The following is a 25,770-nucleotide window of genomic DNA, read 5'->3' as shown; positions in this document are numbered from 1 at the left end:
TGTGTGTGTCAGTATGTGTATAATGCAACTACAACTAGTGATTTTTTTCATTGATTTATCCATCCATTATTTTCTCCATAATAGTGAAACATGTTATTTCTCAGAGGCCAAGGTATTGTCTTGAAAAGGCAGGTTTTATCTGACCAACAGCCCAGAAATTCTAGTTATTAAGACTGTTTCATATATGACAAAGAAATGGATCCAGTTCTCACATTTAAGAAGCAGGAAACCAGCAAATGTTGGCTTTTTTAGCTGGGGGCTAAACCATGAAGTGCTTTAAAAGTGATAATTAAAATCAGTTCTAAAACTGACATGTAACCAACGAAGAGAGGCTAAAACCGGGCTGATATGGTCATGTTTTCCAGTATCCGTCAAAAGCCAGTCAGCTGCGTTTTGGACTAGCTTAAGTTGAGCAATGGCTCTTTTTGCTCAGTCCTGAATACAGTGAATTGCATAATTATCAGCTGTAAGGTCACATAAACTCAATAGCTATGGCGTCTTCCAGTCATGAACACATTGCATTAGAGCTTCGATTGACATGTGGCTCTTCAGATCTGTATGATGTTAGCTTAAATTTATGTCATCCCCTCATCCCTTTGTTATAGCACCGATAACAGACTACAGCAGCCGTCACCTCTGACCTCATTTCCGCCGGTGAAAGGAGTAAATAAACACAATATCCTGCAGAGGGCTGGAATGTGACACACTGTGGAGACATTCCTTTCACCCTCCTCCCCCTTTCCTTACCCTCTTCCTCCCACGCACACATACCTCCTTTCTCCAAAAGCTATAGCCCTCTGCATATCTCTTCAAAACCATACACTGCACCCCTCCTCCTTATTAAGTTTCAATATATCTGCCACTGCTTCCCCTCTGAAAATACCCATTATGACAGCTAATATATTGAGTCCTACGATATCATGTTTCTATAATAACTGTGAAATCATTTTCCTTTGTCAAATACAAATCCATTTGTTCCAAGAAGTTCCTTGAATAAAGTCATTTTCCTGATACTAAAGGAATTAGCCTTATGAGTTTTTCAGTCATTTTACAGGTATTAGGAATTTCAGTGTTCATGTCAAGATACTTTAAGAAAAATACAATAAAAATTCTGAATATATGATTCAGTGACTAGTGAAGATGAACAAGCCACAGTGCACATGTTGCATTTGTTCAAATTGCCTTTCCTGGTATGAAGTGCCACGTGAAAGTTGTGCGCACAACCACGTACACCTAATGAGTAGTTACTTGAATGGATATGAGCCAGTCCAGACACACAGCTGTGTTCACACATTGAACAACAGGCGGGCAGGGTGGATGGGATCTCTTCCAGGGCTTTAGCTCATAGATTGTCATGTTCCCAGGGCTTTCCCCAATCCTCCGAGGCCTTGGCGGAGGCTGGAGAGAGGCGACAGGATTAGAGTGGGGTATTAAGACCTCCTGCCACTGGAGGTCTGAAAACTGAATCTGTGGCCAAGTCTCTGAGTGGTTCCCTGTCTCATTTACTCCGTCTTTGTCATTGTCTTTTCCATCATCCCATTTGTATCTCCTTTTATCTGTATTTTATCTGCTGTGTCTGTGTTTCTATCCTTTTTTTCTCTTCTGTTTCCAGCTGTCAGTGTCTCTGCAGCTGTTCTGAGATGGACAGCGCCCAGTGTCTGAAATAGGGACCATTAGATCATCGGCATTCATTCCTCTCTTTTGACTAAACCTAGTTCCTTTCCCACCATTTTACCAAACGTGGCATTTAATGGGAAATATTAAGTTTTGCATTAACTTGGTTCTTTTTTTTTTCACAGTTAGTCAGTTTTGGAAAGGCCTGCAGCACAGAGAACGTGTTCTTGCAGGAGTAGTTGTGACCATGTCTTGTGGTTTCTTCCCTCCCAGTAATGATGCAACCAGGTCTGACCTGAAAAAGCTGCCTGCTTTACCCACCCAGGCCCTAAAGGATCACCCATCTCTGGCCTACTGGTGAGAGACTACTTAGTTATCCAGAAAACCACCAAAACATTACACAAGCTCTCCTCGTGTTGTTTTTCCCCCTTGTTAAGAATTTTTTTTGTACTGTCCTCCAGTGAAGACCGAGTCATAGAGCATTACAAGAAGCTCAATGGGCAGTCCAGAGGGCAAGCTATTGTAAAGTAAGTATGTTAGTGTTTCGTGACGTTTTTGTTAACTGTATCGACTGCTGAGTTCTCTATAACCCTTACATGTCCGTCTTTCTGCTCCTCACAGTTATATGAGCATTGTGGAGTCTCTGCCCACATATGGAGTACATTACTATGCTGTAAAGGTACAGTTTTACTACTCTGCCTTTTCTCTTTTCACACACACACACACACACGCAACTCACACATTTTTGTTGACTCTGGACCTGCTAGTGGGGAGTTTGGGATTTGGAGATATGATGGAGCTTAAAGCTATTTGTACTCTGTCTTTTTCTGTCTCTCTTGTTCTTTCTCTTTCTCTCTCTGTCAATCCCATACACATGTTCAAACTTTCCTGAGGTGTTTTTTTTCTGTTGTGTGTTTTAGGACAAGCAGGGGATCCCGTGGTGGTTGGGTCTGAGCTACAAAGGCATCTTTCAGTACGACCACCAGGACAAAGTCAAACCCAGGAAGGTGAGATGATGCTCCCTCTGATCTCTCTGCACCATAAACTAAACTGTCCTCTGCACAGCCTTCAGTCACTCCTTCAGTGAGCTTTAAAACGTCAATTTGTATCATTTACAAAATTGCAAAGGGTTGTGATTTACTACAGCTTTATTTCACAATATTCTGCCTTAGTGTAGAATTTACAACTTCGAAGATTTTCATTTTTGGCCCTTATTCTTTTTAACCTATTTTTTTCTTAAGAAAAGAGGGTAGTTAATATAACAAAAATGTTACTTTAGGAGGAAATGTTTTCATGGCCAATACTGACTATTTTTTCCATTCAGTGAGTCAGGATACTGTGTTTGGGAAGAGCACTAACAATGCTGTACAGATACTAATGTCTGGGGACTTTCAGTCTTGGAATGTTTTGCATCCCGTCCCGCTTTTATTTCTGTGAATGAAGTCCTCCTCCCTGTCGATGCGACCAGTGGGTCATCTGTGAAAAGCCTTTCTTAGCTCACCTCCAACCTCCAGCCATCTTTAGGGCCTTGATCTTTGGCACCCAGCCTTGTCTTATAGGGTGTTAACGGGGTTAACAGCATCCCTGCATGCTGACCGACCCATAGGACACCCACACACACTTACGCTGATACCTTGTTACTCATAAACACCAAACACACACACACGTGAACTCTGAACTCACCATCCTGATGAATACTTCCTGTCTGCCACAGCTTTCCTGTTTGCCGCTAACATTATGCTCCGTGTGTGTGTGTGTGTGTGAGTGTGTGTGTTGATTGGTGCATTCCAGTGTAAATGAGTGTCTCACCGCTGAGCACCATCCTGTCTCATTCCCAAGCACTCCAAATGTTGCGGCTGCTTAGGTGTTAAATCACCATGGTATGGGGAAAAATGCAGTCCACTTTACACAGAGATCGCACCTAAGGGCAGCTGCTAAGTCCTTCCTTTATGCCTCTTTTGCATTTTTACACTGAACCAAGCAACATCATTCTGTTTCAGTGTGAGATTTTAAATAGCATGCCGGTGTCGTGGAACCAAAAGAGGTGTGGCAGGCGCAATATTTACCCTGCAGGATCGGCCTCTAGTGTGACAAATAGACCATGTGACCGTTCATAAACGGTAACAATGGCATGACCATGTAAACAACAATCATGTACTGTCCCTGATACATGACGGCTGATCTTGTCCTCTTCTCGGAGGGTAAGGAGTACCCAGACTTCATCGTTTCTTCTCCAATTTCTGGACATTTTTTGCCGCTGTTTTTCAAGTTAGCTGCTAAGTGCTATTAGCTGCTTTTTAAATCTCCAGGGGTGTGTCGCACACATAACGCATCATCACACCCATCTGGCCCGTGTTCCCGTCCTGCCTGCTGTCCTGTTTATATAGACATTACTGCCTCCTTAAGCTTAAAAGTGAGACATCTCTGTTATACAGAACTGTGAGATGGTATAACGGCTCGATATTCCTGCCTCGGACAGGCAGTGTAAAAGGTGCTTTTATCTCACGTAGAATCTCAGAGTGAAGTAATATACATGTTGGTTGAAAAATGGCAACTTATAGCTTTATCTGAGGCCACAAGAAAGACAGGCAGGGCTTTAAGGTGTATTATAAAGAGAGATGGGGGGAAGAAAGAGTTAACAGCATTCCCATACAAGAGACTTTTCAAGCATTCAGCTGCCATAGCAACAGTCAGTGTGAGTCATTGGTCCATTAAGTGTCAGTACTGACCCCTCACTGTCTTCCCCTCTGTCTCTCCTTCTTTCTTCCTCATTGACGCACACACACACCCACACACCCACACACACACACACACACACACACACACACACACACATACACATAAAAGCAGAAAACGCAAGACTGGGTGTCCTCACACAGTGCAATTATAGTCTTGATCCAACAGAGATTTGCGGACTGCCTGTCATGTTAATGCAAAATCACAAGACTGACTAAGTCCCAGTGAACACAGTAAGGTTTTTTTCCACTAGCAGGGCAGACAGAATCGGGTGGGAGGTGCTGCTTTCCAAAGTTGTTCAATGTTTCATAGGAAGAGACACTCATTAAGGACACTAGGAACTTGTTATGGTAGTAATGAGAGTCATCGCTATTTCACCAAAATAGAGGGAGGGCAGTTAACTTTGTGATTAGTCAATCAGTCTGCCAGTCCAGTACCAGTAACCACTGACTCAGAGCGTAATCACTACCTCGTCACTCCACAGGTTTTCAGTACTGTGACTCAGTGAGGTGGAGGCAGAACACTAATTATAAGACATTATGGGCCAATTACCACCTTTTGACAAAGTTAAAATAATTTTTTATTCATTAATAAGCAACTAAGAGAGTGTAAAAGTTGTGTGTGTACTTGAGGCAGTTGTGTTTAATTACTCTTTTTTACAAGGGGAGATCCCTGTTGTTTCTAAATGCAGACCATCTACCGCAGCCTCCACGTTTATTTGGGGATATTAAAATACTTTTCCCCCTCTCCTTACCACAGGCCACATGCAGACGCACATACAGTACACACAGACGGGGGTTTACAACTGAACCACACACCGTACCAATGTCTCGTTAGTGTGTTCTGACTCATTTAGATGGAGATTATAGGGTCTGCATGTTGACTGACTACCTAACTGACTGATTTAAGGCTAACACGGGAAAGCTTCTGTCAACACCGTGATGGAGCTGCAAGGAGGTTCAATCAAACACGGCAAGCTGTGGTTAAATTAATGTGATCTCACGTGCATTTCTTTGCATATTGATAAGTCTTGTAGTGGATAAAGAGCACCGGTACACACCCATCGACTTAACAAGCTTCTGTCTGCATTTCATTCAGAGCAAATAGGCTGATACATACAGCCTGCTCTGATTAGTTTTTCCATAAATGTAATCCCTCCAAAACACAGAACAGGAAGTGCCTCCAGTGTATCTGCGTCTCCATGACAACTGGTGGATGTAGTGCTGCACTCCAGAGCCCCACCCTTGGGGGAAACAATAGTCGTAGAGAGCTTTAGGTCGAGCTCCTGAAAAGAATAATATGAATATGCTATTTAAACTTTCTATTCTTCCTGTAATCCCCAGGGAGTCCACTACATCCAAAGAAAGGCCTTTACACTCTATCAGATCTGACCTTTTCATCTGTAATGGATGTGTGCTCGGGTGCACAGACACTATCACGAGGCAGGCACGGCTCTGTGCACATGAGCACCCAGTTGTTTATGAATAATGACCAGTCACTTCCTCTGCGTGTTTGTTGCCATTGTGTGCGAGTGTTTTGCAGTCAAAAGGAAGAGGATTTATAGCACATGCACGCATACATGCAGCGGCCTCGCCCTAATATCAGAAGCTCGCCATCGCTTTGACGGAGTTCCTAAGAAAGAAACTGTCAGCATGTTGTTTTTTAAATCAGATATCATGCTATTCACAGTCTGCCATAGCGACTACAAAGGTTTCATTAATACAATGGGCTTATGTAACTGGTGCACTTTCTGAAACAGCACAGAATTACAACAAAGTCTTATTTTAAACTTGAGGGCGACTTTATTGCACCTTGTTGTAGATCATGTGCATGAGATACATTTGAACACTATTTGCACACTTGCACATGCAAAACTTATCCTGAAACATCAAAGTTCACCTCCAAGATTGCAACAGATCTGTCCCGCTGATGGGGAGGAAAGCTTTAGCAGTCTCGTGCCTGAACACAGTTACAAACACCCATCTTATCTCCACAGCTCTGGCCCATATGTAGCTAACACACACACACTCGCACAGCCACTCACTTGCTATCTGCCCTGCCCGCTATATTTAGCACCATGCTACATTAGCACTTCACGCTCCATTGAAAATGCACGGTACAGCAACAGTTTTGATAAGACCGCCAGTTTTCTTTTTTCATGCTCGTACACGTGCATGCGCGCACACACACACACACATACAGAACATAAATACATACATCAGGCTGTGTTTACATGCTTTTTTCATCATATTTCTCTCCCTCCCCTTTCCTCCCTCTCATCCCTCTGTCCATTGTTTTCCCAGGCTGTTAAAATTCCTGGGCTGTGACCTGTTCCTCCTGTAGCTCCCTTTCTCCTCTTGTCCTCCCTCATCCTGTCATAGCTGAGTCTTGTACTTTGTTTCTTTCGCCCTGTCTGTCCGTTCTTAGTTGTACCTCCTTCACTGATGGTTGGTGAGGGTACATCAGCGGTTTGCATCTGTGTGTGTTTGTATGTCAGCTCCAGCTGATAGATGCAGGCCCACTTGTGTTCAAAATAGCCCACACTCTACTCCTCTCTAACGAGAAGCAGACTCAGACTTTGTGAATGTGTGTGTGTGTGTGTGTGTGTGTGTGTGTGTGTGTGCGTGTGCGTGCACTCAGAGGTCTGAATAAACAAAGCAAGGGCACTTCAATTGCCGGGGCCACAGAAAGCCTCTTTCCCCCTTCATCACTCCTCCCCTGACCCCTCGTTGCACACACACACACACACACACCTCCAAACCACAGAGCCCAGAGCAGGAAGCACAGTCCCTGAGGGAGGGAGGAGGGGTCAGGAGGAGGGGAGGCATAAACGCCCCCTCCCTCCTAGCAAAGCTACAGGAGAGGAGGAAACTTAACTTTACACACTCTCTCTCCACTGACACACACACACATGCACATGCCTACAGATGGTGAACACCCACCAACTCATAACGTTCTGTTCCCCTGCGTCTGGGAGGATTTAAGATACACACATGCTGTGGAGTACGTCTTGGGGGAAACTTTCTCGCCCAGCTGGCTTTGGCTCCATTTAAAGAGGAGCTGATGGTTCATAAAGGGGGCGGAAACGAGAAAAAAAAGAGCAGAGGAAAGAAGGCCTCCTCCCTCTCACACTGTCTTTCTCCAGAGTGAGGTCATCCAGCGAAGGGATCCGTTGTGGACAAGCTCGCCTGGTCTGGACCTGATCAGAGAGACGAGGTCCTCTTCTCTCCCTCCACCTCCTTCTCTGCTCTTAACTCCTCCTCTTCGTCAGCTTCTTCCATTTTTTTTCTCCTCTTCCTCCGTATCCATTGCATTTTCTCTCAAAACAAATTGGAACGTACACAGAAGAGAAAAGAGGATTTGGCTGAAAGCTGTGTGGATTTACTGTGAAGCATGTTTTTGTGTGAGCGGCCCTGAAGAGTGTGTGTTTCTCCTGAACCTCAGGTGTTCCAATGGCGTCAGCTGGAGAACCTCTACTTCAGAGAGAAGAAGTTTTCAGTGGAAGTTCATGACCCCAGGAGGTAAATTTATATCACAAATGTAAGCTGAGCAACTGAGTGTTGAATTGTGTGAAACCAGTTCCACCTCAGTGATTGAATGTTATTGCTACTGAATTTTCTCCAGCTAATATTTGGAAGTGATAGAATTTTCCCTCAGTTATGGATACTGTCCAGTAGCTTTTACTGTAAATTACCGCTGTGCCATATGTGAATGTGTTAAGATTCAAACTACAGTGCAGGGAAGGCGCGATTGAAATCTAATTCAGTAATGGTTGCAGCGTTTGTCTTGGCAATAGAGCAAGATATTGGGGATGTCCCTGCGGAGCCTGACACAGATTGATAGGCTGATTATTAACACACTTGTGCAGCGCCACATGCATGCACAAACACATGTGCTCATTCACACACACACACACACACACACACACACACACACAGAGGGTAAACTCTTGATAGTTGACCACAGAAGGCTAGATGGCTGAGCAATCTCTGTTTTGCGGAGGAAGTGACCTCTCTTGTGTTTATTTAACATGGCTATATATGTGAAGTGTTATTCTACAGACAGAGGGTGGGAGCGAATGGGAAAAAAAAGTGACAGACGGGGTGAAACGGAGAGCAGTGGTGTTTTCTTAAAAAGAAGCTGTCATTAGGGTGAGCTGGTCTGTTGCTCAGCTTCAGATGTGTGTTTAAATAAGGATGAGTAAACAATGGGGAACATCGTGTGTGGCATTGCAAAAAAATATCTCTATCAGGTTTTCTCTCTCAAGCCTCTAATATTTTTTCACCCTCTTAACAGTCACGGTAGTAATTGTAGTAGTCCAGGCGTTGTTTTCACTTCTTTTCATATTTTGTATTCAGTGTATATAAGGAGGCCTTGTGTCCGCTCCTACTGTAGGGCGTCGGTGACAAGAAGGACGTTTGGTCACAGTGGCATCGCTGTGCATACGTGGTACGCCTGTCCTGCCCTCATCAAGTCCATCTGGGCCATGGCCATCAGCCAACACCAGTTCTACCTGGACCGCAAGCAGAGCAAGGTCAGTCAGGCCCACATCCACTCACATACCACAGACCACGGACATAAATAGAAATGTGCATCAAACTCGGCAAGCCTGGTCACTTAGAGCATTGCAATTAAACTTCTTAATGAAGTGCTTTGACATACTCTCTCCATTCTTGTCTTTCAGTCTAAGATCCATGCAGCACGGAGTTTGAGCGAGATTGCTATAGACCTTACAGAAACAGGAACTCTGAAGACCTCCAAACTGGCCAACATGGGAAGCAAGGGCAAAATTATAAGTGGCAGCAGCGGCAGTCTCCTCTCGTCAGGTCAGTACGTGGTCAATGAGCGTGAAGCCCGGTATACACTGTGCGATTTTGGGCTGTCCCAGACAAAAGATGACCAACGTAAAAGAAATGTCTTTGGTCGAGGCTCTAAAACGGTGATCCTACGTCACACAGTGAGAGAGGTCCAAGGATGGTCGTTGTCACAGTTTTGCAATCAAAGACAGCCTGCGATAAAATTCCGACAGCGTCAGAAATTTTGGATGACCATCTCACTGTGTGACTACTGTTATGACCTACATCTGCTAACCAACCAATAAAAATGCAGGATGAAATGATCAGCACGACGCTGCTAAATGCAAGTAGATGCTAATACTTACTTTGAGCTCTCGTTGCAAAATTGGCATGCCAAGTTGAGCTCTTTTCCCTAGCCACAACCGCGTCCACATTCTCCTCCTCCTCCTTTTTAGCCTTTTTTTTTTACACATAAATGCTAACATAGTGAGGGCTTGATTCATGTTTTTTTTTTACATTTTGCACCTGCGCTTGCACTAAACTTATAAGATTGCTAAAATCTCACATTCTGTAAGAGGGGGAGAGAAAGACTGATATGTGTGATTCTTTGTGTTTGCATGTGTGGTGGTGAGGGGGCGTCTCGTCGACAACTGGACAGACAGAAACAGCTGCTTCTGGAAAGAGGCCATTGGTTCTGTGCTGAATGTTCTCACACACATACTGTACACACACACCCCACCCAGTGTCTTTCTGTATGTATAGAACTGCACTCCCACCCTCCATGTCACACAAACTCATCCTCCAGGGGCCCTTGCCCCCTCTAAATTTAGTGGGTGAGGGAATGAAAAGGGCAGCGGGTCAGTGTACAACTTTGTCGTGGCCTTTAGAACAATGCTTATCCAAACTCCAAGTAATGAGTGTGATGGGAAGATTTGTACATGAATCAAATTTAGATTAGAAAGGAAAATGCCCTTTAGAACCCAGACAGTTACGCAGATAGAGCTGGGAAACTGTTCTTGATAACTTTAAGCTATCAACCAAAATAGCCCATTCCAAGAAGAATCAAAACGTTTCATGTCAAACGATGCCTACATTTGAACATTTTTGCGTCATTCGTCATTACATTAAAAGGTCTTACTGTAGAGGCTAAATTATTAAAGTAGCCAACATGTTTCAACCATTATGTATGTCTTTTGTTTTTAAAGTCCTGATGAAGACCAGTAGTGGTCAAAACATGTTGGCTTTTTAAAGATTTAGCCACTGCAATAAAGGCTTTTTAATGTAATTCCTAGTCTTTTTTTTCCTCCCATTTTTCACACCATTTTCCACAAGCACCCAATACAATTTACCTACATTTGATTATAGTCCATCTAGCAACCAGTCATCTCTCTCTTTTTCTAAAGAAAGCAAGTGCACTAATCAGGATGAACAGAAATGTACATTCCTGATTAGCTGCTGCTTCATTATTCGCTCATAAAATGGCATGCATGAGACCAAAGCAGATTGAAGAGGCAAGCATGTGTGTCTGTATTTAGATTGTAGCAGCCCTAACTGAATTAATTACTGTTTCCAGGAAAGAATAACACTATTCTCTTTCAGTAAAAATGTCCCAAATACACTCCTTATTTTTGATCACTCCACAGCTCATCCCTGTGATATTTTATCCTTTTCCTCCTTTTCTTAGCATAGATGTTTCTCTCCCCTTCCTCTCAAATCCTTTCCCTTTATCTCTTCAGCTATCTATTCCTACTTTCCTAATCTCCCTTTTCTCTCCTCTTTGTCCCTCTCCAGTTCCACCCTCATCTCGTGTTATACAGGGTGTCTCTGTCTTATCTGTCTGTGTCTTGTCACTTGTCTCCTCGGTGTCTCATGTCACTGTGATTCCACATCCATGTACCTCCCCTCTCCACCAACACCAGCACGCCTCTGTCTTCCAGTCTCTGTCAGAGTTTGTGTGATCGGTTTTAACCCTTTGAAACCTGGACAAATTGGCTCAGTTTCTTTCAAAAACACGAGAAGAAGACAGTTAGCAATGAAAGAAGAAGAAATTACTAAAAAGTACATGAAAATGACATTAAAATAAGTTAAAAAAAAATATAGTTTAAAAAAATCAACAAAGAAATGACCTTCGAAAAAGTGCTTATAGTCTAATAATATGTAATTATGATAATTAAGAATATAGCTTTCCCCTAGCTTTTCTTTTTCATCCTAGATATTTTTTTCCAAACTTTTTAAAATTAGTTTTGTAAATCCACGAATTTCTTGCTATTTATGTAACATTTCTTACCAACATGCTCTACGCCTTTTTCTCATGTTTTTGAAAGAAATCTCACCAATTTGCTCAGGGTTCAAAGTTATAAATACTTGTAAAAGGTGTCCGAAAACTGCACAAGAAAAGTGATGTCGCTTTATAGAGTCGAACCTGTAGTGTCTGCAAATGACACTCCAAACTGAATCTATCTGAGCTGTAAGAACAGTTGGATGGTCGCTGTGGATTGAGTACCTTCAAAACAATAGGTGTAGAAACACTGAAGTAAAATATAGTGTATCTTCTACCAGTAGAATTTTTTTCTACCACAGTGGTTTCAGCAGTGGTTAGTTTTGTATTGTTGACTGCACCCTCACTGAAACAGCAACAGCCAGAATGTGTTCTTTCACTAAGGCATGTTGTAAACAAGACCGGTACCATGTCAGGGCATTGGAGATGGTGCGTCACAGACTTTGTCCTAATCTGGCCCTTCCGTTAAAACACTCACACTTGCACAAACACACGACTAAAAGTCAGCTTCCTTATCGAAATGTTCCATTCACTTCCCTGTAAACATCCTGCGAGGAAAGCAGGTGCACGCGCAATTTCTGCCTCCCCTTCCCAAGCCTGCCTCAAAAGAAGCTCCAAAAACTCCAAACACACACACACACAGACACACACACTCATTGTCCTAAACCTGTGCCCTCACAGTATGTGCTGTCTGTACCCTGCAGGCTCTCAGGAATCAGACAGCTCCCAGACAGCTAAGAAGGACATGCTGGCAGCACTGAGGGCGAGGCAGGACGCTCTGGAGGAAACGCTAAGACAGCGGCTAGAGGAACTCAAGAGCATCTGCATCAGAGAGGCGGTATGTGAACACTAAGATGGATCTGGCAAATATTTAGAAAACCAAAATACTTTTTTGAGCTCTTTGTTTCTAATTTTTCCTGTTGTCATCTGTCATAGGAGCTCACAGGAAAGCTTCCTAAGGAATATCCTCTGGATCCGGGAGAGGAGCCGCCCACAGTGAGACGGAAGATCGGTACCGCCTTCAAACTGGACGAGCAGAAAATTCTTCCAAAGGGAGAGGTGAAGCTGCAACTCTATGTCCTCCACAGTAGCTCTTGATCACACACTCCAATCTCCGCGCTTCCAACACAGACCAAATAAAAACAAGAGGTCATCTAGTGTCAATGTTGGAAACAAATATATAAAACTACAATCATGTGTGCCAGGCACTTTGCTAGAGTAAATATGACCAATGCAGCCCTAATTAGTTAGGAGTTTTTATCTTTTTTTTAACCCAGCTGTAATGTTTATGATCCATTTATGAAGATATGGGCATTATGGATCAAAACTGGTGTTAAAAAGCTCTTGTAGTTATACAGGGCAGATCAAAGGCTGTTCAGGATTAGCTCTGTTTAAAACTGAAGATATCACACTCTTGTGATACTTAATGATTGACATATTGACAAGTTAACTCAAAGCAAAGGAAACAGAGAACACAGAGAGCCACAGTCTGAGACGTCTTGGACCTTGTAAAAGTACTTTTACTGCATCTTTGTCTTTTTGTGCCACGGGTAGATTTTCCAGAGAAGCCGAACTTCTAAAAATAGTCTGGCAGCATTCTCGCCACAGGAAGTGGTGATAGTAGGATTGTGTGCGCGCCTGTATGTGTGCCGGCATGTGTGTGTGTGGGTGTGTGTCGCCGAGGTTGTATGCTTTGAAAAGAATCCAGGGACGCAAAATCACAAAACTGCCTGGTAAGCAGAAAGATGTTTCTTAACTTACAGTGAACACCTTTAACACACACAGAGAAACAGAAGCTGCTCTGGCATCAGTGTGAGGGGATTGTTAGAGCAAGGGATTCCTCCGAACTGAGGTAGTCCAGTAAGATGTTGACGCAAGTGAATACATCATCACTCTGACTCCCTGGAGGCAAGTGAAATCATGTGTGTTCTCAGATATATGAGCGCTCACGTGATTGCCATGAGTTTATTTCCCCTTTTCTAATCACATTCACGAGTTTCTACTATATTACACTATTGTACAGTATACAAACCATGTACTGTAGGGATCCTCCTAATGACTAATTTCCCTGACGTATAAACGTAAATTTAAACGTAGACTAGCTGACTTATCTAAAACTAAGAAAACACCCAGAAAACAGCCAAAGTTAAGCACTGAATAAAGTATTGAACTTTAGTTTTTAGGTTTAACATTGTACAAAAAATATTGTGCATATTTGGTTGGGGTTTTTTTATTGCATTAATCACCAGCCAATTTTCAGTCTTTAAGAGGCTGTATCGGGCTTAGTTTTTAGAATTGGAGCAATGATACTGGTATCATGTGAAACAAGAAAGATCTGGGGAATCCAGTGGTCTTCTCATTTTCCTCTGGGTATCTTCATAATAAGTTTAAATGACAAGTAATACTGGTACAGACTAGCAAGGATAATAACGTTTACATAGTCAACTAATGGTGCACATCTCTTATGTATAGTAGATACAAGTTGTACAGTGCAGTAAACATATACGTAACATGCAATACATCAAGACAAGGTGTGTTTTACTTGGTTCACCTCGTAGTCTCTGCTCCACAAATCTCAGGGGAGGTGTAGAGGAGGAGAAGATGGATTGATGGAGAGGTGTTATTATTGGGGGACAGAGTGTCTCAATAGAAAATATCCAGTGGTGAGAAAATGCATCGCTGCAGCACAGATAAATGATTTCCGCTGTGTGTTTTCTCTGGCAAGGCTTTGTGTGTGTGTGTGTCTAACCAAACACGTTGCATGGGAGAGTTAGAGTCTGAATACGCGTCTGCAAACTAAGCCTTGTTGTTTTTGGATTGTGCAGAGATTTCTGTTGCTAAAACTGTGAGCAAAACCAGTATATTGTGCTTGAGTTGCTCAGAGTTTGCACTCATGTTTGTGTGTGTGTATGTGTGTCTCTGTGTGTGTGCTTATCCCAGGAAGAGGAGCTGGAGCGTTTGGAGCGTGAGTTTGCCATTCAGTCCCAGATTACTGAGGCAGCCAGGCGTCTCGCCAGCGATCCTCATGTGAGCAGTAAGAAACTGAAGAAACAGAGGAAGACTTCTTATCTGAACGCACTGAAGAAGCTCCAGGAAATTGAGAACTCTATTAATGAGTACCGGGTCCGCTCTGGCAAGAAGCCTACGCAGAGGGCGTCGCTTATCATAGAGGGTACCTTTATACTTCTATTCACTGCAGGATGAATTAAAGTGTTTTTATATCTCTTTATTTCTATTAGCTATAGTTGCCACTACACACAACAATATTCCTCTTAAGTGCTGTTGAGAGCGATAAGAGAAGAACACATATTGAAACACTATTGCTTTTTGAAGCATCAAAGATTTATAAAGATGACACTTTAAAGCTTTTAGATCTTATAATTATACAACCTGTAACCTCTCATCTTTGTTTCTGTGTCCCATAGAGGCCAATATTGGTTCTGAAGACAGCTCACTGTCTGATGCACTGGTCTTGGATGATGGTGAGTCTCTAGCCTGCACATGATTCTGCAAGATTCTGTCAATAAAGCCCCATTCCCACTGCACAAACAACTCTCTCCGATTGGCATTGATGGGAACAAAACACTTATCCAGCAAGATGCAATGACACGCTGCCACTAATTACCCTCCGTCTCCACCTAAGAAACGCTCACACATCGATCCAAATTAGTCTGCACTGAGTTTGACTGTATAGTAGTGATTTATAAGGAGACTGTAACCACTGTAAAGTTTTCACAGACCATCTCTCCGTGCTGCTTTCTACTGTTAACCTGTTCTCTGGTCTCTCCGTAATGTTGAGCGGACACACAACCTCCAAACACACAAGCTGACAGAAAGGCATACTCATCTGCTGCAGCGCTGTGTTCACGGGGCTGCTCCTGGCACTGGGAAAGCGGTCTATAGCCTACTTTTTGTGTGTTTGAAAAACCTGCACATGCTAACTTTAGTGGGAAAGGGATAAAGCTAGTTGATTCTTGTGCTTTTGACCCCTGATTGTGAAATGTTTAGTCATCTTGCTCCAACTTAATCTGATGATTGCATCTAACAATTGCTCTTTTTCAGATGATCCTCAAGTCACAGGTACTCCCACCTTCTCCCCAGTAGCATCGCCTCACAAGGGCCTCCCACCTCGACCCCCATCTCACAGTCGGCCCCCTCCACCGCAGTCCCTGGATGGACTGCGACACCTGCACTACTCCCGCTCTGACTACGATAAATCACCCATCAAACCCAAGATGTGGAGTGAATCGTCACTGGATGAGCCCTATGAAAAAGTCAAGAAACGCTCCTCACATTCCAGGTATGAGGGAGTTAATCCTAACTAGCTTGTTAGAGTAGAGCTACTGTATATTAATGTGTGTGTGGGGCTGCCAAGATTTATTTTAGTCGAGGGTTAAAAGACCATAAGTGCATTTAAAATAGTAGGTGTTTCAGTCAAGAGTTCCTTCTTGGTAGGACAGGTCCAAGTTTTCCCACAGAGGCAAGGCTAGACTCATTCCCAGCATTTGGAGAAAACATTTTCATGTCAAAAACAGTGGAAGAAATGAAAGCAGTGTTGCAAACTGTGCTTTTCAACGATTTTGTTACGACATAAAGGGCAATTAAGATGGAGCACCGACATCAGTCCGTGATGTCGGTGATGATGTGATGTTGTCTCTTTGCCTTCATTCTGCACGTTTTTAAAGATTAGCACGGCAGAACCAGGTGTGCATCACTGCCCTCACTTTATGAAAATCAGAGCAAACTTTAAAATTAGGCCTTGTTAATCTAATATGAGTTGCCCATTTCTTGCCTCAGATTTGTTCAGAAACAGACTTGGATGAACTGCTGAGGTGATATAACTGAAAGTTTGCAAACATATTGTTCTTGTTTCCAAATGTGGGGACAGGATCAGTGCATTGTCCACATTGCGGGTGCTGTAAGAGCTCTGAGGATTCACACAGGCATCCTTAAAAATTCTCTGAACAAGAGTTGAATTCGAAGGTTGAGACTGTAGACAGTGAGGCACATTATACACAGGCTTCCTCTGTGAAAGGAGAATGTAACACTAATTGTAAATTATGCTTGTTTCCTTCGCCTCTTTGTTAAGTCACAGGCGTTTCCCAAGCTCTGGCAGTGCAGAAGCAGGGGGTAGTAACTCTCTGCAGAGCAGCCCCATCAGGAGCCTCCCTCACTGGAATTCTCAGTCCAGTATGCCGTCGACTCCGGACCTGAAGACCAGGACACCACACTACATACATTCCACTAGGTGAGTTTTTATGCCTTTAGTTGTTTTCTTGTTTTTCAGGACGGCAGGAGGATGTCTAAATATAGCAGATTATATCTAACTGATGCAGGGTTTTCATTAATCCTCAAATTGCACAAATTGAAATAATGAATATAAAATACACTACATACATACATACAATACATACTTTTTTTTTCCCGCTTTTATATGTCACATGATGATGCTTCCCTCCTGTAACAAAAAAAAACATCTTGTTCTATATTAATGAATTCTCAGTTGTTGCAGTGCGGCCCCTATATTCACCTTTTTTTGTGATTCTGCCTCTCACAGGTCAGTGGACATCAGTCCCACACGTCTGCACAGTCTCGCTCAGCACTTTAGGAACCGCAGCTCAAGCCTTGAGTCCCAGGGCAAACTGTTAGCGCCTGACCCCGACGCACATCCGCACACACTGGGCACACTGGGCAGCCCTGACTTCTTTCTGGCACCAGGACGCAGCTCCAATGGCTCTGACCCACTGGACGACTGCTCATCCTGCACCAGCCAAAGCAGCTCGGAGCATTACTACCCCTCCGGTGGACCCCCCGGCAGCAACCCCAACTACTCCACTCTGGGAGAGGACTCGCCCTCCAAAGCCAGGCAGAGGCAGAGGCAAAGGCACAGGTAAGGGAGAAATGCAGGGAAAGAGTCTTTCTTTACATAACTCCTTTTTTGGTAATGTGTACTGTTCTGCCCCTCCCCCTGTCTGAAGACTGCGGTTGAGATTAATTAGCTCGTAAGTGTGACTGGTAAATTTAAAGAGATTAATGTTTGTGTTGTTCTCTCTCCAGGTCTGCAGGTCACCTGGGTTCCTCTAACTCCGGCTCCATGCCAAACCTGGCAGCTAAGAACGGCTCTGGTGGCGGCTCAGGTGGAGGCGGGATGGGAGGGGGACACCATGGAGTCTACCTCCACAGTCAGAGCCAGCCCTCCTCCCAGTACCGCATCAAGGAGTACCCGCTGTACGTGGAGGGCAGCCCCAACCCCGTGGTGGTGCGCAGCCTGGAGAGCGACCAGGAGGGTCACTACAGCGTCAAGGCCCAGTTCAAGACCTCCAGCTCCTACACGGCCGGGGGACTGTACAAAGAAGCATGGGGGGGAGAGGAGGGAGGAGAGGGGAGCGGCCGACTCACGCCGTCGCGCTCTCAGATCGTACGGACTCCGTCATTGGGGCGAGAGGGTGGTGGAAGTGGAAGTGGGGGGAGGGCGGCAGTGTCTGAAGAGCTGCGGTGCTGGTACCAGAGGTCCTCAGGGAGCCTGAAGGAGAGGAGTCACTCACATTCAGGGTCTACTTCCTCCGAGACAGGGTCACAGCAAGGAACTCTGGGACATGGTCGAGGGAGTAGAGTAGGGACACTCGCCAAGGGCTCACCAGGTAGGTTTTCTTCATTTATTCACATAAAACTGTGTATCGTATGGATTTAAAGTATAATAATGTGTTTTAGAGAAAAGCTTTACACTGTTACTGTTTATTTAGGTTCACGAATAGTTGTTTAGTTGGAGGTTCTTGCGATAAATGTCCGTCTTAGAAATGACAACCCGTGTGAAGCTTGTGAACACAATATCTCAAGAACCTCTCAAATTTAGCACAAACATCCACTTGGACTCAAGTAGAAAGTGATTAGATTTTGGTGGTCATAGGTTAAAGGTCACTTTGACCTTGTCTGTCTCATATTTGTGAATGTGATATCTTAGGAACACCTTGAAGGAAATACTTCAAATTTGGCACAAACGTTCGCGTTGACTCGAGGATGAATTGATTCGATCTTGGTGGTCAAAAGATAAACACGAAGTATTCCAGAAAATCCGTAAGATATACAAAAGATGTTGAAAAAATGAGTGAAATAGTGTTTGATTTTTTTATCCAAATAACAGAACTTTCCCTGTCATATGAACTTATAAAAATGTCATATTAAAAAAAAAGAGATAAATAAATAAATGACTTAATTTGATTTGTGAATATTGATATAATTTATTAAATAAGCAACGCTCTCCGTGAGGCTCAAACTCACGACCCTCAAATTATGAGATTTTTTTTATTATGTCATGTTGTTTTTCTTTCTTGGATAAAATGTTTTTTTTCACTCATAATGTACAAGTTTAGAAACTGAAAATGGTACAGTCGGACCCCATAAATTATAAAAAAAGATACGTAGGTAGCCTGGTTGCTCTGTGAGTGTGGTGGGTTTCAATCCAACTTCAGACTGCGTTTGATGAGTGTACAGTAATATATCACTGTTAAGTTTTAATTATTCATATTTGTTTGGACAATTAATGAAAATATGAAAACACACTGCCCCGTGTGAGGCTCGAACTCACGACCTTCAGATTATGAGACTGACGCGCTGCCTACTGCGCCAACGAGGCCTGTCAAGCCTGTGACGTCTCTCTAACATCACCCCTGAACCAAACGCTCTGAGTGCCTCTGAGCCCCCCCCCCACGCTCCATATGTGGAGCATAGTTTAAATTCCTTCACCTCTAACCTCGCCGTAGCCTGTTCTGTGTGTTTGCTTTGTGTCTCTGTGTTTCTTGTGTCTCTCCGCCTCATGCGGCATGTGTTATATCTCACTCAGCAGCACTAACTGTCAGTTTTCCCCGTAGTTGCGTCCCCTCACAGCCAGAGGAGTATGACACCCTCCAGCGAACACGCAGCGACGCCCACACCGCCCTGTAGCCCACAGCACATCCTCAACTGGCAGAGCGGGTAAGTGGCGCGCCAACACACACACAAACACACGCACATCAATCAGCGAACCAGGGCAACAAGATATTTAAAGCTGAACGTGAATTTATGTTAATTTAGGACAAACTGCATCCTGGCTGCTCAGTTTCTTTCTCTTTATTTTTGTCCAAACTTCCCTCTAACATCCTCACAAGCTTTGACTGTTTATATTGTTTCACACCGTTAAACTAATCCCAAAGAATGATTTTTTTATGTGATTTGGGGTTTTATTTTTAAACCTTTCTCACTCAAATGAAATCACTCCTCTTGACTTTTCATTCTGCTGTTTGTGTTTCACTCACCGCATCTTTGTTTCTCCATCTTTCACACCCTCCGATTACCTTTTCGTCATGGAAATTTCTCTTATCACCTAATATTTGTCATTTCCTCCGCGTCTCTCTCTGTCTGCACTAACCCTCCTTTCCTTGTGTGTGTGTCCTCTCTCCTGGTTTAGAGGCACAGCAGACAGCTCTCCTACTGAGGACGTCTGTCAGTCTCCCCCTCAGCCCAGCTCTGATGCATAGAGGTACTGTCTGTGGTCTCGACCTCCCAGTGGTCCAAACCTCCAGTGTGCTGTTTGGAAAACACAGCAGCAGCATAACAGAGAAAATAACCACGAGGCAAAAATATTATGTGACAGTAGTGCCGAATTTACTCAGAATCAGACTTTTGTTTATAGAAATCTGTCTGTACATGATTCTAAAAGTTTAAGGCACTCACGAGACATCACTTGTCGCTTTCATCTTGAACTGTGGGGGGCTGACAAAGGCAAATGTGGTCAGTTTCTTGCTCTTTGATGGTGGCAGCATCTGTGTCATGTACTCCCTCTTTGGCTGCATCTGTATCTGATCTCTGCATGTGCTCTGCTCTGTGGTCTGACACTGACACTGTGGCTAATTCCTCACAGGATTTACTAATAGAAATACTCAACCGTGTGCTGTATGTATTGTAACAGACAACATTCTTTAACAAACAGCAGACAAACACATGAAACCATGTAGATGATAGTATCAAAGTATTAAATAAAGTATTAAAGGTCCAGTGTGTGGGATTTAGAGGAGCATTGCTTCATTAATTATTAACTTCTTTCACTCTGTTGTTATTTTATGGATCACACAAATAGACTCAAAATACAGGACAACAGAGCCTATATGTGTACTTCAATGGAGAGATGTCAGAGTGGCAGGCGCCCCAAACTGTTGAGGGTCTGGTGACGCTTTTATATCACTGGCCAACATTCCCGTCTTTAAGAGGCTGTATCAGGGTCACGTTTAAAAGCTGAAGTGATGATACTGGTATCATTTAAAACTAGAATAGTTTTACTAGCTTTTCAGTAAGGGGGCTTAATAACACCCCCAAAGTTAGGCTAAATTTTGGCAATGGAAAAACGGCATGGTCATTTCACAGGGGTCCCTTGACCTCTGACCCCAAGATATCTGCATGAAAATGGGCTCTATGGGTACCCATGAGCCTCCCCTTCACAGACATGGCCATTAAATGCTAGTCCCATGCAGATTTCTGCAATTGTTTTTCTTATCAAGATGATCTGGTAAGAATTGCTTTACGTTCTCAATATGGACTTAAAAACTGTAAAAACATCAAAATTGTAATGCGCTTTTGAATGAGCAATTAATTTCGATTTTAAAAATGATTCGTTTGACAGCCCAAATCATACGTTAGCAGTTGCTGGGCTAGCAGCCCGTCTGCAACTAGTCAACCCAGTGTTTTCCAACAAGTGTTGGAAAACACTGGGTTGTAGATTGAAACTGCTTATTCAGTACTTTTACTGGTTTCAATCATCGAGTCTGTTTGTTTTGGAGAGGAACGGACCTCTGCAAATGATTTGGCTTCCGGTAAAAACTTCCTAAACAATGACCACTGAAAGAATCCTAAGCGGGAGTTCACGCTTGGCGCAGGTGAGAAGTTTCAGCCGGTTGTAATCTGCAGTCCTCACTGCAGATTACCATTAACCCTATGAATCCTACACACTGCTCCTTAAAAGTTTGATGTATTTACTGTTTAAGATGAATCGCTTCTCTCTGAAGTCAGTCTCATCCTGGTCCGTGTCTTCCTCCGCAGGTCTTTCAGTGACAGCTGCTTTCTCAGCAGCCCGCTGTGTTCAGAGCTGGCAGATGTGCAGTGGTACGGACACGATAAGGCCAAACCTGGAACCCTGGTCTGAGACCTTCCTGAAGGGCCCAGAAAAGTCCCATTGCCCTCTCCTACTGCCTCTCCACTGTCCCTCACTACTATCCATCGACAACCAACAACCTCATCCTTGTGGCCCTACAAAACCCTACCCTGACCGGACTGGCGGATTGGACATGAGCCTCCCTCCTTCCTAGATCCTGCCCTCCATCCATCTCACTACGTCTTTATTACTCCCCTCTATCACAGCTCAGCTGGACAGGGACATACTCGCTGGGCTCTGATGAGGGCTGATTTCACAGGACAGACTGAGAAGTGCCACCTCAGCTGTTAAACTGTTACCCTTCAGCACCACAGAGCCCGTTCTTTACTCACCCTGAGCACACGAGCAACGGGGCAAAGGGGGGCAAAAAAGGAGCAATGGGAAGAGAGAGCACAGAAAAATATCAAACGTACAACTCAGACCTAACAGAACCAACACTTGCCACACCAGGATCTGTTTCATATCTCATCTTTGGTCCCCCAACCGTACTAACTCCAGTGCACTGCCACCCAATCAGAGGATACCTGCTGGATTTGAGCCACCAGTTTAAAACCCATTTCCAGGCCCGAATGAACTGTGTTGGATTTCATTATTCCCATTTATGTTGTAAGTTTTTTTTTGTTTGTTTATTTGTCCCCTGCATATTTATAAGAGAAGATGACACAAACTTCTGGATTAACAAACATTTAGATGACAAATTCTCAGTTTAACCCACAACCAAAGACAACTTACTGGATTGACTGGTCACACCAGGGTCCCCGGGCTGGTGCCCCCTGCAGAAAAGTGACTGTCAGTCAACTGTACGAGCGTGAATTCACAGTGACAATATCAATATGGTTTATGGGACTCTATGATGAGGACTATAGCAATAACAAAACACACTGTACAAGCAGATGAACTGGTTTGAACCTACGGAGTGAACTGAAGCAGGCATTTTGCCGTGTTCTCTGCCTTGTGATGCTTGGAGTAAAAGATCATTAGTGCATCATAGGGAGACTTTGGAATTGTGGTTATTGGGTTTGGCATCAATCTATGCTTATTTCGGTGATCTCATCATTCATGCTTATTTAATGTCCTTGGCCTTTTTAAGATTTCTCTGTCCACATGTTTGGCCACATTGTGATCAGTACTAAGCCAGAGCGTGGGGGTGGGTGAAGGGTGATCTGAGGGTGTTAACACGGCCACATCAAATCACGATGACTGCGACGTTTTGATTATTGATACGAAAACAAGACATTCTGATTCAATCAGGTCCACCTTTTTTCATTTTCACTCCTGAAAGTAAAAGGTTTTCGGGCTGTTAACATCTGTTGGTTGTGTTTTATATTGAGGCTGTTCAGTGATGAATCTCAGTAGTGAATCATCGTTTTTATCCCAAAAAGTGTTCTCTTGTCTGTTGGTCTTGGCTCTACACAGGTTCTCACAACGCTGAGTATCTGTCAGTCCCCCTTTCAAAGCACTGTGCTTTTCCATCTTTCTGTCCATCTCGTCTCAGCATCCTGACTGAACACACACAGTCTGAACTCGGCGCTGGCTAGAACACACACACACACACACACACACACACACACACACACACACACACACACACACACACACACAGTCACAACACCTCATTTTAGGGGCAGGCATGAGTTTATTATTGCCAAACATGTTGGTGCTTTACTGTGTATTTGTACTGTAATTCAGAACTGGAACAGCCAGTCCTTTAAAGGGGCACTACGTCAATTTTCCAAATGAATACATGTTATTCATATGGTCTGAGACTTTCAAAAAATATTAGTAAACATGAACAACTCTCTCCCAAATCCAAAAACTAGAGTGCTAAAGCTCCAGTCTAAAGCCAGGAGCTGCTCCACTGACATTGAATGAATGAATCTTTATTTCAAACATGTAAAAAACAAAACACACAAATAAAAGCAAACAAGCCTTACAGCAAGTGCAATGAACAAAAACAAAAAGACAACAAAAACACGACCAAAAACAAATACTCAAATACGCCACTTAAACTTCAATAAAGACGTTACAGACGACACTGACAGTACACAGTGGAGTATTTTGAGTACATGGGTACATTTTCTGTTTCAAACTTGGAAAAAAAACTACAAAAGAATAAATCTGATTTGTGTATAAAAAAGGACACAAACTCTTTGATGCCCATTCGTCATCCATGCAGCGACTCCAGACTTTTACTTGATGACGTCACAAGAGATCATGTTCACAAATATTGGTTGAACTTTTCCAGGCCATTGAAATAACATTTTGGAAAATTTTAATTTAGGTAGTGTTCCCCTTAAAGATATAGTCAGTCCCTATAGTCTAAAGCCATTGTGTAAAACAGCAGCAGAAACTCTTTATTCAAATATACTTTGAAAAGCACAACATTCACATTGTCTATGAGGGCTGGACCTACAACCGTGTCTCATTTTCCACTCCCAGTATCTTAATAACGACTTGTATCAAAGTGCATAAGGAGAAACTAAAAAAGGTGTTACACGAACATCGATGAATTTCAGGTCATCAATAATCAATACCCCGCTGTCAGGGCAGAAGAGAAGCCATAGCCCAAACTGAAACAAGCAAATCTTTAACCCTTTTAAAATAGAAAGAATTATTTTCTCACACGTCCACAATCAGATATTCAGAACAGGGTTAGAAAAGCACATCTGGTTTTGTAAGAAGGAGGAAAAACTGCATGTTTTAGCTGTATCGAAATCAATTTCCCTCATCTTCCCCTTACCAGAGTTTATGTTTAGAATTATTTAATTGTTGCACAAAATCTGAATTAATCATGTGAATTTTACTAAGATTATGACACCTCAGTGATAAAGAAGTGGCTTTTTTCAGTCTTATAGCACCATGATGTCTGGATAAAAGGACTAACATGTTGTACGGTATGGGAGGAATGGTGCGCATCTTTCCCTTCGTGATGTGTTTCCTTTACGCACTGACACCTGATGTTGTAATCTGCCACTTTCTAGACTATTTAAATAAGGTTTTAGGCCACTCCCTGCATGGTTGGTTCTCCGAGAGTTATCCACTGGTGCCTGGTCACATTTCAACAGTTTTCACCCAGGACCAGAGCCAGCACTCCCTGGTTATCATCTCATAGGAATTCATACTCCGGTATATTTAAGTCACCTGTTAGAGTACAAGTTTGACCCTGCTTTGCTCACTCAAACTCTTTGCCCACTCGTGTGCTGAAGGCACGATCCCATGCATGCCCTGCAGATCCACCGACAAATAAAACCCCCCAAAGACATCGAGCATCCGACTTCTATATGCTAACATTCGCACGTCTCGCTCCGTAGTGTTTCCTCACGCCCCGGAAAGTCCCATCTTGACCTTGTGGTAATCTCTGAGCCCGATGTGAAGAAGTGTGACGTCCCCCTCCCTCTGTAGCTCCAAACACACCACATTTTCTGTGCTCCATAGAAATGTATGAGGTTTTTGTAATACTCCAAGAGAAATGAACTAACTCTTTTATCAGTCTTTTTCCTGTACGTACGGAGGGGCACTGTAAGGTTTTGTGGGGTTTTTAACATTCACATTCATTGTTTTAACAATGTTCCATTTTATATGAACCAGTATTGTTTCGTTTTTTTTTTAGTTCTGACATTGTAACAACCCTTTCAGGTGCTACAAAATGACCAGTTACTGCTTCGTCACGTAGGATCTAGACATCTTCATTGTTATCAATAGATTCAATTACCAGATGTGCAAAATGAAGCTTATTTTAACAGACAGTTTAATAGTAGAACACTTTCCCTACCAGACAATAGAGCATGTAACTTGATTTTATCAGTTCTGTTCAACTGTAACAATACATTAAAGGTGTTGTAGAAAAAAAATGTGGAATTGATTAAAAAAAACCCAACTGAATTCCACAGTTAATTTATTCTTTTTTCTATTAAAAATTTGTATAGTAACTTTACATTTTTCAAAACTGTGTTGTTGGAAATTGATGAATTTTCAAGATGAGAAGCAGTGGTGGTTCTTGAGAGTAAGAAAAATAAATTATTGATGAATGTTCTCAAGATAATGCCTTTGTCTGTTTTTTTTGACTCCACACCAGCAGTGATGGACAAAGTACACAACTCTGTTACTTGAGTCAAAGTATAAATACTCCTGGTTGAATATTACTCCAATACAAGTAAGAGTTGGTG

General features: G+C 43.1%; 1 protein-coding gene and 1 non-coding gene across 4 annotated transcripts in view; one reads left to right on the top strand and one right to left on the bottom strand.

The window, feature by feature from the left end:
* Window positions 1–25,641, top strand: part of frmd4a (FERM domain containing 4A) — a 77,038-nt gene extending 51,397 nt beyond the window's left edge. For 2 of the 3 annotated variants that reach the window (XM_042495575.1, XM_042495573.1), the window contains exons 8-24: window positions 1,888–1,971; window positions 2,076–2,141; window positions 2,236–2,293; window positions 2,535–2,621; window positions 7,795–7,871; window positions 8,746–8,884; window positions 9,035–9,176; window positions 12,129–12,262; window positions 12,361–12,483; window positions 14,365–14,596; window positions 14,850–14,906; window positions 15,487–15,724; window positions 16,514–16,672; window positions 16,982–17,314; window positions 17,482–18,065; window positions 19,293–19,395; window positions 21,493–25,641. In XM_042495575.1, coding sequence (XP_042351509.1) covers window positions 1,888–1,971; window positions 2,076–2,141; window positions 2,236–2,293; window positions 2,535–2,621; window positions 7,795–7,871; window positions 8,746–8,884; window positions 9,035–9,176; window positions 12,129–12,262; window positions 12,361–12,483; window positions 14,365–14,596; window positions 14,850–14,906; window positions 15,487–15,724; window positions 16,514–16,672; window positions 16,982–17,314; window positions 17,482–18,065; window positions 19,293–19,395; window positions 21,493–21,595 — 2,719 coding nt within the window. In that variant the 3' untranslated portion in view covers window positions 21,596–25,641. Of the gene's footprint in view, window positions 1–1,887; window positions 1,972–2,075; window positions 2,142–2,235; window positions 2,294–2,534; window positions 2,622–7,794; window positions 7,872–8,742; window positions 8,885–9,034; window positions 9,177–12,128; window positions 12,263–12,360; window positions 12,484–14,364; window positions 14,597–14,849; window positions 14,907–15,486; window positions 15,725–16,513; window positions 16,673–16,981; window positions 17,315–17,481; window positions 18,066–19,292; window positions 19,396–21,492 lie in introns of all 3 variants that reach the window. The other variant, XM_042495574.1, reaches the window with a different exon arrangement.
* trnam-cau lies at window positions 18,985–19,057 on the bottom strand. The gene has a single exon. It is a non-coding gene; the product is annotated as a tRNA-Met (tRNA).
* Window positions 25,642–25,770: the final 129 nt, after the last annotated feature.

Source organism: Plectropomus leopardus, chromosome 11 (genome assembly GCF_008729295.1).
Source record: "Plectropomus leopardus isolate mb chromosome 11, YSFRI_Pleo_2.0, whole genome shotgun sequence".
NCBI classification, from domain to species: Eukaryota; Metazoa; Chordata; class Actinopteri; order Perciformes; family Serranidae; genus Plectropomus; species Plectropomus leopardus.
This window is presented reverse-complemented; position numbering and strand designations above follow the sequence as displayed.